At 46.3% G+C, this 15,828-nt stretch overlaps 1 protein-coding gene across 1 annotated transcript in view; it reads right to left on the bottom strand.

Moving 5' to 3' along the window:
* The window catches only part of npr3 (natriuretic peptide receptor 3), a 37,422-nt gene extending 25,779 nt beyond the window's left edge, over positions 1–11,643 (bottom strand). The window contains exon 1 of the mRNA XM_034692220.1: positions 10,536–11,643. Coding sequence (XP_034548111.1) covers positions 10,536–11,196 — 661 coding nt within the window. The 5' untranslated portion in view covers positions 11,197–11,643. The remainder of the gene's footprint in view (positions 1–10,535) is intronic.
* Positions 11,644–15,828: the final 4,185 nt, after the last annotated feature.

Genomic DNA, 15,828 nt, shown 5'->3' with positions numbered 1-15,828 from the left:
CTGTTCCATTACGTTCTATTCTGCTTTGATCTGTTCTATCCCATTCTATTCTGCTTTACTCTGTTCTATTCCATTCTGATTTGATCTGTTCCATTCCATTCTGTTCTATTCTCCTTTGCTCTGTTCCAATACGTTCTATTCTGCTTTGATCTTTTCTATCCCATTCTATTCTGCTTTACTCTGTTCTATTCCATTCCGCTTTGAACTGTTCCATTCCGTTCTACTCTGCTTTGATATGTTTTGTTCCATTCTATTCTGCTTTTATTTGATCAATTCTGTTCTACTCTGCTTTGATCTGTTGTTTATAACTTCAGCCATACAGTTGTCATGAAGAGAGAAATGATCTATAGAGACCCAAGCTGTTTCTGTACCAGGCTGTAAACATGTTGATTTCTGCTGTAACATTTTAACATGGGGCTCTATGGGGACTGACTCAATGCAGGAGACACACTCTAGTGGACACTGGAGGAACTGCGGGAGACACACTCTAGTGGAAACTGGAGGAACTGCAGGAGACACACTCTAGTGGACACTGGAGGAACTGCAGGAGACACACTCTAGTAGACACTGGAGGAACTGCGGGAGACACACTCTAGTGGACACTGGAGGAACTGCGGGAGACACACTCTAGTGGACATGAGGGGAACTGCAGGAGACACACTCTAGTGGACACTGGAGGAACTGCGGGAGACACACTCTAGTGGACATGAGGGGAACTGCAGGAGACACACTCTAGTGGACACTGGAGGAACTGCAGGAGACACACTCTAGTGGACACTGGAGGAACTGCGGGAGACACACTCTAGTGGACATGAGGGGAACTGCAGGAGACACACTCTAGTGGACACTGGAGGAACTGCGGGAGACACACTCTAGTGGACACTGGAGGAACTGCGGGAGACGCTCTAGTGGACACTGGAGGAACTGCGGGAGACACTCTTGTGGACACTGGAGGAACTGCGGGAGACGCTCTAGTGGACACTGGAGGAACTGCAGGAGACACACTCTAGTGGACATGAGGGGAACTGCAGGAGACACACTCTAGTGGACACTGGAGGAACTGCAGGAGACACACTCTAGTGGACACTGGAGGAACTGCGGGAGACACACTCTAGAAGACACTGGAGGAACTGCAGGAGACACACTCTAGTAGACACTGGAGGAACTGCAGGAGACCCACTCTAGTAGACACTGGAGGAACTGCGGGAGACACACTCTAGTGGACACTGGAGGAACTGCGGGAGACACACTCTAGTGGACACTGGAGGAACTGCGGGAGACACACTCTAGTGGACACTGGAGGAACTGCTGGAGACACACTCTAGTGGACATGAGGGGAACTGCAGGAGACACACTCTAGTGGACACTGGAGGAACTGCAGGAGACCCACTCTAGTAGACACTGGAGGAACTGCGGGAGACACACTCTAGTGGACACTGGAGGAACTGCGGGAGACACACTCTAGTGGACACTGGAGGAACTGCGGGAGACACACTCTAGTAGACACTGGAGGAACTGCGGGAGACACACTCTAGTGGACACTGGAGGAACTGCAGGAGACACACTCTAGTGGACACTAGAGGAACTGTAGGAGACCCACTCTAGTAGACACTGGAGGAACTGCGGGAGACACACTCTAGTGGACACTGGAGGAACTGCGGGAGACACACTCTAGTGGACACTGGAGGAACTGCGGGAGACACACTCTAGTAGACACTGGAGGAACTGCGGGAGACACACTCTAGTGGACACTGGAGGAACTGCAGGAGACACACTCTAGTAGACACTGGAGGAACTGCGGGAGACACACTCTAGTGGACACTGGAGGAACTGCGGGAGACACACTCTAGTGGACATGAGGGGAACTGCAGTTTATGCAGTTTAAGGAACATTTATTTGAGCTGGGTGCACAGTAGTTACATGTGCGTGTCCGTGTGCAACAAAAAGAAATCCAAATGAACATTTGTGTAGCAGACAGCGACTGTCACCGGACGTCCACACACATTCCTTAACACACTTCTGTTGACCCGACGAGGAAGCCATCTGTCACTGAAGACAGCTAACAAGGCTGGGCGTTCAGCATATGATGAGCAAGCTGATATGTAGTCCAGAACATGCCAAACATGATTCTATAACCACAAGCAGAGCTGGCAGCAGACAACGCCACTCATAACAAACAAGCCAGTCAGGCTGAAGAGTCCACTCGCCTACTTGCTGAACTGCCAAAGAACAATGAGGAGTACTGTGTCACATTTTCTCCCAGCGAGGCTTCATGTGCTCACCCTCCGTCGTCCTGATGCTGGAGATCAGATTGATGTCTGCGTCACATGCTCATGTAAAGAGAGAGAGAGCGGACGAGCAGCAGGACTATCAGACTGAGCTGATGTTAACAGTTGATGTGTTTGAGCGTCTGTTCACACGGTGGGTTTGACTCCTTTTCTGACCTCGTTCAGGGTTGATGACTTTGGTGCCATAAAGGACGGACTTGTGAAGATGTTGTACCGTAGAAACACACTGTACGTTCATACTGCGGCTGGTTTAACTCTGTCTGTTTTAAAAGTCTTGTGTATCTGATCCGGAGGGCTCCAACCAGAGACGCAGCCGGAACACAACGGAGCGGATCCAGTGGAAGTTAACACATTGACTAGAGTAGAAACCTTTCAGATCTAGTGCTGTGACTGATCAGGGATAGAACTGGTGGAATTTGGCCCTTAGTGTGGTCCTCAATCAATCAATCAATCAATCAATCAATCAATCAATCAATCAATCAATCAATCAATCAATCAATCAATCAATCAATCAATCTTTATTTGTATAGCGCCAAATCCCAACAAATGTTATCTCAAGACTCTTTTACAAACAGAGCAGGTCTAGACCACTCTATGTCAAATTATGAACAGAGACCCAACACCAAGACAGGACTCAGTCTGACCCCACCTTAATCCACCATGAGCATTGCACCTCACAGTATTTAGCTAGTTACAGCGGAGAGGACAAACTTCCTTTAACAGGCAGAAACCTCGAGCAGAACCAGACTCATGTTAGACAGACATCTGCCTCAACCGAGTTGGGTCTGGAAAGAGGGATAGAGGGGAGTAAGAGAGAGAGGGAGCGGTGATAGTGATGAGATGAGTAGTAGTAGCTGTTGCTGCTGGAGTCCAGCACGTCCGTATCAGCTGGAGTCTGGAACGTCCACAATCAGACACAGTGTGGATCCTCTGCTGAGCTTCGTTCACGTCACTCTCCTGTGATATACATCATAGTTCTGGGCTGGTGGGACGGGCAGGAGTCACTCACACCCAAGAAGTCGTCCTCCTCCTCCTCCTCCTCCTCCTCCTCCTCCTCCTCCTCCTCCTCCTCCTCCTCCTCCTCCTCCCAATCATCCTCTAATCCACAGACTTCCACTCCACAGCGTGGACCAAGCTCACTTCAGAGGCTGTTGTGTTCACTTCCACACACAACATGCCGTGTGAGGGCTTTGTTGTTGTTCAGGATCTTGAGCAGTTCACAAGGAAATCTGACAAAGGCTGTGGCTCAGTGGGTAGAGTGGGTCGCCTCTCAATCTGAAGGTTGGGGGTTTGATCCTAGCTCCTGCGGTCACATGCTGAGGCATCCTTGGGCAAGACCCTGAACCCCAAACTGCTCCCTCTGTAGTTCAGCGGTGTGTGAATGTGTATGAATGAGATTAACACTGATCAGAGAGTGAATGTGGTGTGAATGGGTCATTGTGACGAGTAGTCTGAAAGAGCTTTGAGTGCTCAGAGAGAAAAGAGAGATAGAAGTAATAGTCCAAACCAAAAGAAAACCAGACCTGAGCTTTAACCCTGAACCGGGCATTGAGGTTTGCAGGGATGGGGAAGCGCTCAAATTCAGTACGAGAGCTCCAGCAGTCACACTCTGGAGAGCTGTGAGGATACTGACTCTGAGACATTTAAGCTCTCCACAGCTTTATTTACAGTGAGGTTGAGGTGAAGAGGAGAGGTCTCTCCCTGTCAGAAAGTCTGAATGGGCACGAGATAAGCCCCAAAACATATCTCTGCAGGGTCGGAGTGACCACAGCTGTTTGTGCCAGATTCCAATAAATTCTCCTGATGCATTCCTGAAATATACCTCTCACGAGAACGGGATGAACAGCTCTGAAGAGAGAGGCTGGCAGAGGAGGAACAGGAGGTCTGTTTTTTTACAGACTTGCTTTTAACTTTCCTTTTTGATAAAGCTTATAGTTAGAGCTGGATCAGGCTTGGACCAGCTCTTAGTTATGCTGCTATAGGCTTAGACTGCCGGGGGAACTGGTACACTGACACACTGGGATCCTACCTCACCCCCTTCCCTCCAACCCCCTCATCACTTACTTTAACTCTCCCTGTCCCATTAAAGTTACTAACCGTAGACCTTTCTGGAGTCCCTGAGCTCCCTTGTCTCGTAGGTTCCTCTGAGCTGCCGTAGACGTCCTCCTGCTGTGGACGTTCCAGACTCCAGCTGATACGGACGTGCTGGACTCCAGCGGCAACATCTACTACTACTCGTCTCATCACTATCACCTCTCTCTCTTACTCCCCTCTATCTGTCTTTCCAGACCCAACTCGGTCGAGGCAGATGTCTGTCTAACATGAGTCTGGTTCTGCTCGAGGTTTCTGCCTGTTAAAGGAAGTTTTTCCTCTGTGCTGTAACTAGCTAAATACTGTGAGGTGCAATGCTCATGGTGGATTAAGGTGGGGTCAGACTGAGTCTTATCCTGTCTTGGTGTTGGGTCTCTGTTCATAATTTGACATAGAGTGGTCTAGACCTCCTATGTTTGTAAAAGAGTCTTGAGATAACGTGTGTTGTGATTTGTTGCTATACAAATAAAGATTGATTGATTGATATGTGACTTCACACTTCTAACCGCTTTCACTTCTATCTTATTATTATTATCAGCTTTCATTCAACTAATTCATTCTTTTAAATTTCATCTGTTCTGATCAGCTGCTCCTGTATGTTAGCTTGTAGCTGTTAGCTTAAAATCAAAGTTCTTCATGATGTTTTAATTTGACACACAGAGCAGATTACTTTGTCAGCTGAGCCGTCTGAAGATTCAAAAGCATAGAGGTGTCATCATTTTCCATCCCAGTGGCAGGAGGATGATGCAGCTTAACCACAGCATGCAAGAGATTAAAATGAAAAATAATATCGTGTGAGTTATGTAAACACAACACAAATAGAACTTATCATTTCTTAATCAGCAGGTTTGACAGAGGTGAGCTGATCGTTTCATTACCAGTTACGGTTACAAGTTACTAAAGTGCAATAAGAAGCAACAAAGTGAAACCAGGATTTTCAAACGTTGAACATAAAGAGTAAAAATCCAGGAGCTGAGGAGAGGTCAAAACCTGCCAGACTTCAGCACATCTGTCCTCATGCATACTTCACACCGCACTCATCGTGGTTCCAATAAACATTTATCCATCCTCCGTGCTACTGAAAACATTCTGAGACAGAATAAACATCACGGCATCACGCTTCTGCAAAACGATTACACTCCAGCACCTGCAGATCTCAAGGACCAACAAGAACACCGTCATACATCTTGAACACGTGGAGCATGTTGGTATACAGCGTCCCAGACGTGTGACTGTATCTGAGCACAGAAGACTTTAACAGCTGCTGTGCTCGAGAGGGAAAGAGGAAGAAGCCCGTGTGCTGCAGGGCTCACAGCAGCTGGTGGAATAAATGATGGATACGAGTGATTAAAAATGAAACAGTGACGAGTGCAGGACAGAGCCGCCATCTGAGAGTTAGACAGAAGAGATGAAACTACAGGTACCAGAGAGAAGGCAACATGCTCTGACTGTTTAACATGAACCTGAGGAAACCTTTTTTTTTTATCTCCAACTTGTTTGAAGTGAGACGTCTTTGTGAGAGAGGATCTTTGATTATAGTAATGTTTATTAAAACAAGTAACATAAAAGCTGTGTGTTATTGTTTCCTCTTGATCTCTACAGGCGTTTTACGACCAGAGGAACCAATCAGGAACCTGATTGGTAGATTAACCTGAGTGTTTTTATTCCACCCTCCGTCCACAATAACATCACACACATCTGTGATTCACTTGATTTCTCTTTCTTTCATTAGTTTTGATTTGTTCTATCTTTTTTGTATGTGTGTGTACTTTTCAAAAGAAGAAGCTGTGATTCTCTTGATTTAGCAGCTTGTAACAGTAGTCTTCTCTCAGCCCACCGTGAATGCGTCTCTCCCGGTGTTATGGTTTTAAAAGTGACCCTGTAAAGTGGAGACCTTCAGCTGAACGTGTCAGTGTTTGTGGAGTTTACACAGCTGTTGAAACACAGAGGGAGTTCCTGGGAATGCAAACTAGTTTAGTTTTTATTAAGATTTCAAAATATCCTCATCAGATATTTAATGATGGTCTAAAGACGTTTATGAGGGATGCGTCCGGCTGAGAGTCTCCAGTTAACAGGGTCGCTGTTTAAACCAAAACACCGGTCGATCTCTGCCACGGCTTTTTGAGTTCAAAAGGATTTTAAAGGCGTGTTGAAACGTCTTTGCTACTCGCGCTTATCTCCTCTCACGTGTTGATTCAGTGAATCCATCTGTGATGAAATATAGCACCATCTAAAACAGACCAGCTGAGTCTCTTCATGCTAACAGGCTAACTGTTGTGTTGCTCATAATGATACCTGCCTGTCCGTCTGCTTCTATGGTGTCATCTGTGATTAATGGCATTCCTCTTTGTTTTACTGCCCTCTACTGGTCTGGTGGTGTAGTGCATTTACTTTTGTTTTCTCCATACGTCACTGACCTGATTTACACAATCTACCCGTGACTTCAGCCCGCGGTCGAAACGCAGACAACAATAGGGGCACAGGAACCTTTTAGTTCAAGGGAAAGTAGTTCTGGGACTAAAAGACCCCGGAACTCTTGGTCCAAATGCACCTTAACACAAACACTCCATGCAGTGTTTGGGGTTGGGGAGCAGATCTCTGGAGTTGAGTCTCTAGATAAGACAGACTGATTGACAGCACTGTGCAGCACAGTCAGTCTCCTCTGAGCGCTGTCTGAGGGATGCATCCACACTGAAATGTTCAGACCTGGTGTTTTAACTGTGAAGTGAGGGGATGAGAACACTCTGTATAATCCTGCTGTATACAGAGAGGCGTGCAGAACCTGGCGAATCATGTGCTGCAGTGAACTGACGCTACCCCGCCTCTCACCTCTCTCTCTGCACAGGTTTCATACCAACCCTTCAAACCTCTCTGTTAAGCACCTGACATGCAGAGAATACTAATTCCTGCTGTCAGGTGCACTTTGCAGCTCTGCAGCGTTCACATTGTGTAATACATGCTAATTTATACAAGAGCACTACACTTCTCTGATACGAAGTGATGTAATCAGCAGCTGCTGGGACCGGAGGATGGAGGCAAACAAGCTGCTAATCAGAGCTGATTTAGTGCACACAGCTTTACAGAAATCAGCTCTCTGTGTATTTTCACTCCTTTGTGTAATCTATTAATCTCAGCATGTCTCTGGTTTATGCACAGGTTACAAATGGCCCCTGGTGGGATTAAAGAAGGGACTCTGAAGAACTAATGGAGAAGTTACATCTGACCTGAAAACAATGTTTTCACGATAAAATATTTCATATCAGTCGATATCGATAATTATCAGGATAAATATCAAATCATGATTTCATTAAATGTAGAGGCAGATTTTTGTTCCTGAGTGAAAGTTGAAGACAGTTTGTTCGTTTGTATCTGGATTTAATTTTCTGATGAGCTTCTTGAATCCATCATTTCTGTCGGTGCTAACAGGAAGCAGGTCTTTAATGGAAGATGAGTTTTTTATCCAGTGGTTGGAGGGGGTAATTACAGGTTTATTTCTATATAATTTTTATCGAACATTTGTTGTATTAATATTGAGAAACATTATGTCACGATAATTATCATTATCGAATTATCACCCAGCCCTACCTGCAACTGCCTGAAATATACCTCTGAGAAACATGTGAAACAACACAGAGAGTGAAACATGCTGCAAATCAAAGAACCTAACACAGAAAGCAAGAACAGAAAAGGAGCTGCAAACGATGCATCACATACAAACACAGAACACTGATGCAAGAGAAACATGCTGCACACCCAGACTCCACAGACAGTGTGTGCACATCTGATCACAGCTTGATGAAGAGCCTTGTTTTGTCACTGCGTGTCTCATGTAGGAAAAATAAAGTCCTGCTCATGTAACTTATTCACTTGACATGAAACTCCCTTTTCCTCTGCTAATTCTGGTTCCAGTTTTTTGTTCTGATTGACATTCAGCATCTTTTTTATATCCCCAGGAATCTCACGGAGCGTTCCAAACGAGCTTCCTCTCCTCCCAACTCCAACTTATTTTAATCAACAACAGTTTGACACTGGAGCGTCTCACGTGAGCGGGACCATCTGTGGTGCAAACAGTGCAGGGTAACGCAGTGACAGTCTTAAAGATACGACTGAGGGAGCTGTGATCACGCTTCAGGCCACATGTGGAGAGAAGGTGTCCCGTCTTTTCTGCCAATTCCAAACTCTTCTAAACAGTTTCCAGCTAAACTAACCCATGTGGCTCATCCGTGCGTCTGCAGACATGAGATAATATTCCGTGCCAGCAGCGCGCTGCACGTTATGCAAGTGTGTGAGTGATGAAGGCTGCGGGTGCAGTGAGGACAAATCAAAACACACATGCTCATCACCAGTTTGCTCCTCACTGTGGGCTCCTGCTGCAGCACAGAGCACAGAGGGAGGACGCTGCTAAGGATCCAGTTCACTGGGGTCCACTTTTTTTAATCATCAACTCTTTGGAAAGTGTCTGCTCGAGAGAGAGACACATTCTTCATTCTGACTCTGTGACGGACACCTTAAATAAAAGAGATGAGTTGTGTTGTTAAAGATTGGCTCTGTGTTGTTGTCTCAGAGAGCTGCTTCAGCTAACAGAGCCAACAGCATCACAACGCTAATGCACCTTTACAACATGGAGCGTACTTACAGTCAGGCTTAGAGGTGCGTTTAAGTTCACATGTCAAGATCGACACAGGAGTTCTGTTTTTAAAAAGAGGTTTCAGATAATAAACCAGTTACTGAACAAAGTACCAGACTCTTAAAGGACAGATCCGCTGTTTTGTGAACTTGTGACGTGGTTCAACTGTTTGTCCTGAGTGACCTCAAGGCTTCAGCAGCTTCAGCCTGACGTGTGGAGGGCAGTTATTCTGTTAAACACACAGACTGATAACTCTTCCTGTCCCATTACAGTTACTAACCATAGACCTTTCTGGAGTCCCTGAGCTCCCTTGTCTCGTAGGTTCCTCTGAGCTGCCGTAGACGTCCTCCTGCTGTGGACGTTCCAGACTCTCTCTTATTCTCCTCTATCCCTCTTTCCAGACCCAACTCGGTCGAGGCAGATGTGTGTCTAACATGAGTCTGGTTCTGCTCGAGGTTTCTGCCTGTTAAAGGAAGTTTTTCCTCTCTGCTGTAACTAGCTAAATACTGTGAGGTGCAATGCTCATGGTGGATTAAGGTGGGGTCAGACTGAGTCTTATCCTGTCTTGGTGTTGTGGCTCTGTTCATAATTTGACATAGAGTGGTCTAGACCTGCTCTGTTTGTAAAAGTGTCTTGAGCTATACAAATAAAGATTGATTGATTGATTGATATCTGTCAGGGTTAGATCACAGACATATTGGTAACACACAGATGCTACTTTCAGAAACATCTTGGTATGGTTGACCAAACTGACATGTCCCCCGCTGAAGTGACAGATAAAAGTTGGATCTTGAGGAGGGCGGGTGTGATATGTGATATCAGTGACGGCTGTGTCACTGAAGAGGTCATTTGAGAAATGTGGGAGCAAGTGTAAACTTTACAGAAACCAAAAGAGTGATGGAAACAGAGGAGAGGGATTGAGGTGATACCTGACGCTGCCTGTAAATCATCCAAAGCAATGATTTCTGCATTGTGTGATCAAGAAACGTTCACATGCATGCTGATGGTGATAACACTGTAGTTACATCTGTGACTGGAGACTCCTGCAGCCTGTGTGAGTCTGATCCAGAGATCATTGTGCACAGTGATGAGGAGGTTCAGCCACACACAGACTTTTATTTTGAAGGATAGCCTCCCTCTCTCTGACTGATGACTCCTCAGATCAGCGTGCTAAACTCCAGAACCACAGACATGAGGACTCTTTGATTCAGACTAAACTTGGGCCTGTGAGTAAGACGGCCGTGGAAAAATTTGTAAACCTAAAATTATTTGTGAGGATTTTGTGTTTGCCTTTGTCTGACAACTCCACGATTTATAGTCGCTCAGCTGCTCAGGAATGTGAGCGCATTTTTCACCTTTTACTAACATGATGTAGACTAAACACGGACTGAATATCAGTCAGATTAATCAATCAAAATGATGCTCAATGATGGTGTGCTGCAGTCTAATGAAGCCTGTGAGTGATTCAAGTGTGAGGGACCCTCTCAGGAGGCTCTCAGACCTCCTCACTCAGAATTAAAGGTCTTTACCTTCCGTCTCCTCGATGTTGTGCAGGATGTCCTCGGTGTCCAGTCGGTCGTCTCTGGAGAAAGAGTAACTTTTAATGTTAAAGTCCACCATCAGGTGGTAGACCCCCTCCAGGGTGAAGAAACAGTTCCGCTCCTCCTTGTCGTCCTCGAACACCAGCAGCGCGCTCCTCCAGGTGAAGTGCTCGAACATCGCGCTGAAGGTCTCTGCCATCTTCACGTAGGACGGGGCGATGCGGGTCAGGTGGGAGTACTCGGAGTTCTTGTTGCTGAAGCCGGCGGCCAGAGCACCTGCTGAGACCACCGGGATGTGCCAGTGGGACGCCAGCCTCACCACCGCGGCCGCCTCGTACTCACACACCGGACCCAGGATCAGGTCCGGCTTCTGCCCGCACGACCGGTCCATCAGCTTGAACAGAGCTGCATTCACACAGTCCGAGTCCTCAAACTGGATGTTGAAGTGGAACCCGGAGTACGGTCCCCCGTCCGCCTCCAGGCTCTGCTGCGCGTAAAGGATCGCCGGCGCGACTCGTGCGTGAGAGAAAAGGTAGGAGTTATTCTGAGGCAGTAACACCAGAACCTCTATGTCCTCGGTGAAGGTTTCTGTCAGGACCGGGTTCAGGAGCAGCAGAAAGTAGACCCAGAGCGCGCTGAGACCCGGCATGGTGCCGCTGTGAGTCCCGCTCCAGAGAAGTGTTGGAGATGTTCCTCAGATGTTTCTGTCCCGGAGTTTGCTCCACTCTGCAGCGCGCATTCAGCTGTGAAGCTCTGCTGTTAAAGGGATTAATGCTCTATAACTGAGAGTGTGTGTATGTGTCTTTATGTGTGTGTCAAAGCAGCTGATCTGTCAGAGTGTGTGTGTGTTTGATTCTGCATGCAGAGTTCCTCCTGGACCTGCTCTGAGTGTTCCCTCCTCACAGGATCAGGCTCGATCCTTCCAGCTCCTCCAGCAGCACCTCACACGCTGGCTCTGGTCTGGAGTTTTGAAGCATCTTTTCAGGATTATTCCTGCGTCATCGGAGCGCTGCCCACCTCCTTCTTAAAGCGACACTGCTGCCTGCCTGACAATGAGCCTCTTCAACACACTGCGAGCGAGTGAAGGTGGTGGGAATTATGACGCTGTTCGCCTCGAACAACCAACGAAATACAGAACTTTCCTGCTGTGTGTTTACAAAGATGCATTTATTCTGGATGCACCTCTACCTGGGCTGCAGCCAGGGCCGGACAGAGAATCGGATTCTAAGTAATGCCACTGTTTGAAGCCTGGAGAGGAGGGCAGGCCTGTGTTGGAAACTTTTGGAGCTTCATATTTTGGTTCAAACTTTGTGGCCAGAAATAAACAATAAGAACTACAAACCTTTCAAAGATATGTTCCTCTGTGTCAGAAACATAAAGAGGAGGACCATGTTTACAGCTTCATCATGTTGCTTTCTATTAAAAACTCTGAGGATATTAAAGAGATCACCTGGAGTCTGAGGAGGTCACATCATGAAGCAGTGAAACTACAGAGGCCAGAGAAGGCCAATTTTTTTGCTGTAAGAAAACATTTCAAAGACATCCTCACGGCCTCTGATGACCGATCTTCTCCCCACACTGTAGACGTTTATTTAGACTTCACTTCATGCACACGTCACCATATTTCATTCCATGACTCCGTCACAAGATTCCTCACTCATTAAACGTGGTTTCAATTTATTTCTCATTTATATTAGAGGTAAATTATTTTATTTCAGTGTGTCACCAACAAACAATCACACAACCTGAGACACACACTGCTGTCAGCCATCAAGTTCTTAGAGATACAGTCCGGTGAGGTTGTCTTCACATTAGTGCTTGTTGAGAGAACCTCTTTGCAAAGACAGGATCTAAAGTACTGCTTAAGTAACACCATCACAGTGATCGGTCTCATGGGGGTGCTCTGGTTCCATGTTGGCCCTTACGGCCAAATTCCACCGGTTCCGTGTCCGGTCCGTCTCTGATCCGTCACAGCACCAGATCTGATTGGTTTCTATTCTAGTCAATGTGTTAACTTCCACTGGATCCGCTCCGTTGCGTTCCAGCTGCGTCTCTGATCTAGCAGGTCGGAGTCCTCTGGATCAGATACGCAAGACTTCTATTTTTGCCGGATGCCGGAGCACGACGCATCAATCTCAACAGAGCAGATGGAGCGGGACAGGAAGTCAGGTTTCACCAAAACAAAATGAAAACATCCGGTTAATTTTCAGAATAAAACACTCCGTGTTATCACCAGATCGTATTTCACTTAACTACAACAACAAACCAAAGTCATGATGAGCGGAGCCAGGCCTGGAGTCAACAGGTCAGAGGTTTTCAGAGGACCAGAAAGACAACATGGATGAGGAGAGGAGGAGGAGGAGAATCCTTGATTCAGTGATTACTGCGGGAAAACCTCGGTCACATGACTCCAGCTGTCTGGAGGTCCTGCTCCGTGGGTGTTGATGGACGAGAGAGCACAGAGCCGGGCCGCAGCGGATCAAATCAAAGTAAACCCGGATGTTAAACCCCGTTTTTTACACTGCAATAACTAACGAAAAAGAAACTTTTCATAAAAAAGAGGCCTTGAACACAAAACAGTCAAATACTAACTATATATGACCACAGCACACAGATGTGAGAAACGTTAATACCACGTGTATTTATTTTTAAAGTTTGACCGCAGCCCCATTCAAATGAATGGGGGAGACAGAGTTTTTGACCTATACTGCAGCCAGCCACTAGGGGGAGTAGTTTTTGTGGAAGCCGAGCCGAGCGAGATGACGTCCATTTTATATACAGTCTATGGATGAGATGGATAGTAGTAGTTGTAGCAGCTGAAGTCAGGCACGTCCACAGCAGAAGGCCGTCTATGGATGGTCATTGCGATCTTTCCCTCGATGTTTTCACCATAGACTGTATAAAATATGGAAGTAGTCGTGACGTCACCCATCTGTTCCTGAGAGCTGTTTTGAAGCCAATCGACGGCGGCAGCCATATTGGAAATGCGGAACTCAACCAGGCAGAATGTGACGTAAAGAGGCGGAGTTTGAGCCTCTTAGCCAACAGCTATGTGTTCCCGACCGGGAGTCAAGTCAGTCATGTCCTTATTTGGGCAAAAACTTGAAATCTTAATATCTTCTGAACCGTCATGTTAGAAAAAAATTCTGGTTTCTGGTGTTTCTGCAGCCTCAAGAGGATTCTAGATGTATTGCAGTTTATAACACTTCCGCATGGGCTTCATCGTTTGAGATCGGAGGTTGCCGCCTGGAAACTCCATAGGATCTTGTGACGCTATGCTGTAGGGCGGAGCTCTTTAACGTGCCAACACAGAAATTACCGTGGCAACCACTAAAATTCTGTGGCTTCGCAGACTCTGGTTGCACAATGGCTGCACCCAGGAGCGAATTTTTGGATACAGAACCGTACAACGGGAAGAGGCGGAGCAACGCTGTCCATGTTTATTTACAGTCTACGGTCCAAGCCTGATCCAGCTCTAACTATAAGCTTTATCAAAAGGGAAAGTTTGAAGCCTACTCTTAAAAGTGGAGAGGGTGTCTGCCTCCCGGACCCTGACTGGTAGATGATTCCAAAGGAGAGGGGCCTGATAACTGAAGGTTCTACCTCCCATACTACTTTTAGAGACTTTAGGTAGGACCAGCAGGCCTGCATGTTGGGAGCGTAGTGTTCTAGATGGTAATAGGGCACTATGAGCTCTTTAAGATATGAAGGTGTCTGATCATTAAGAGCTTTGTAGGTCAGAAGAAGGATTTTAAATTCTAGTCTAAATTTTATGTGGAGTCAGTGTAGAGAAGCTAACACTGGAGAGATGTGCTCTCTCTTCCTGGTTCTAGTCAGTACTCCAGCTGCAGGGTTTTAGACCAGCTGAAGAGTCTTCAGAGACTTATTAGTGCAGCCTGATAAAAGGGAATTACAGTAATCTAACCTGGAGGTAACAAATGCATGGACCAGTTTTTCTGCAGTCTCGTGCATGATGAATAAGGATCTCGTGAAATGATAACATTTCCCACATAGCCTCTTTTCTACATGTGTAACCTGGAAAGCAGAAATATGGCATCATAGCAGCATTCCTCTGAGTGGGATGTCAGAGGAAAACGGCTGCTGTGTGAATACATTGGATTGTATAATTTGCACCCCGCTGGTTTACGGCCTCACGGTTGATGAGGAAATGAGCTGCAAGTGGAAACACGGATGTCAGAGGTCAGATAAAGGGAATGAGGGGATTGCTGGGCGGATGGAGGAGTGAGTATCTGGAGTCAAATGAAAGCCTGAAGGCATCACAGACAGAGAGTCAGAGTGAAGAGGCCCAGGGCAGAGGAGAGGAGGAGAGAGGGAGTGGACATGGTCAGGTTCTGTCTTTATCAGACTGGACAGGAAACACTACAGCACAGTCTGTGTTCACCCTGAAGGATCAGTCCTACAGTGAGACGGACTTGTTCTCAGCTCCAGAGAGAGAAAGCAGCACACACACTCAGCTCAGTGAAAAAGTGACCGTGCACTTATCGTGGCTCATTAACGAGTGTCATTAATGAGTCCCGGAGCGCTCACACTCTCTGAGAGGACACTCTCTGTTTGCTGGCAGCTGCACTTGGAATTTGTTGACGTGCATGTTTTCCACAGCTCTCATTAAATCATTACATGAAAAGGTAAAGTATTATTCTGTGCTATCTTTATCTGAACGGACAAATTACACCAACGAGCAGGACGTGGAGATAATCACGGTCATTAAGCTGAAGTCCACACTTGGTAATGGAATGACATCTTTAGTTGAACATGTGGGAACAGTCTGACCCCTGCTGAGTCATCAGGACGGGATACAGCGTCCTGCAGCAGGACTTTCTCTGGGAGTCTAAACATTTATATTATTGGGTCACAATTCAGTCAGTCAGTCTCTACTTTATTAAATAAATGTATTAATTTGAGCATGATTCAAACTAAACAACTGCCGGGAGACGTTTCACCAGTGGCGGCTGGCCAATAGGGGTGCTAGGGCGCCGCCCCACCAACCACCACAAGACATAAAAAAAAAAAAAATTAAATAATAAAATAATATTCTGAACTGTATGTATATATATTTTAAAATGAGCAAGATTAATATTGTATAGTTAAATAATTATTAGCAAAGCTGTTTCGTTCATCTGTGTTGTCTGATTGGTGACGTGTTTTCCCCATAGACTGGTTTTCTCCGGTTTTTCTCCGGGGCGCAGAAATCTTTGGCCATAGACTCTCGTTAAAAGTTGTACATGCGCAGTAGCTCCTCTTCAATACAAGAGATAGGGCC

This window comes from Notolabrus celidotus, chromosome 9 (assembly GCF_009762535.1).
Source record: "Notolabrus celidotus isolate fNotCel1 chromosome 9, fNotCel1.pri, whole genome shotgun sequence".
NCBI classification, from domain to species: Eukaryota; Metazoa; Chordata; class Actinopteri; order Labriformes; family Labridae; genus Notolabrus; species Notolabrus celidotus.
Note: the sequence above shows the minus strand (reverse complement) of the source record. Positions and strands in the feature narration are given on the sequence as shown.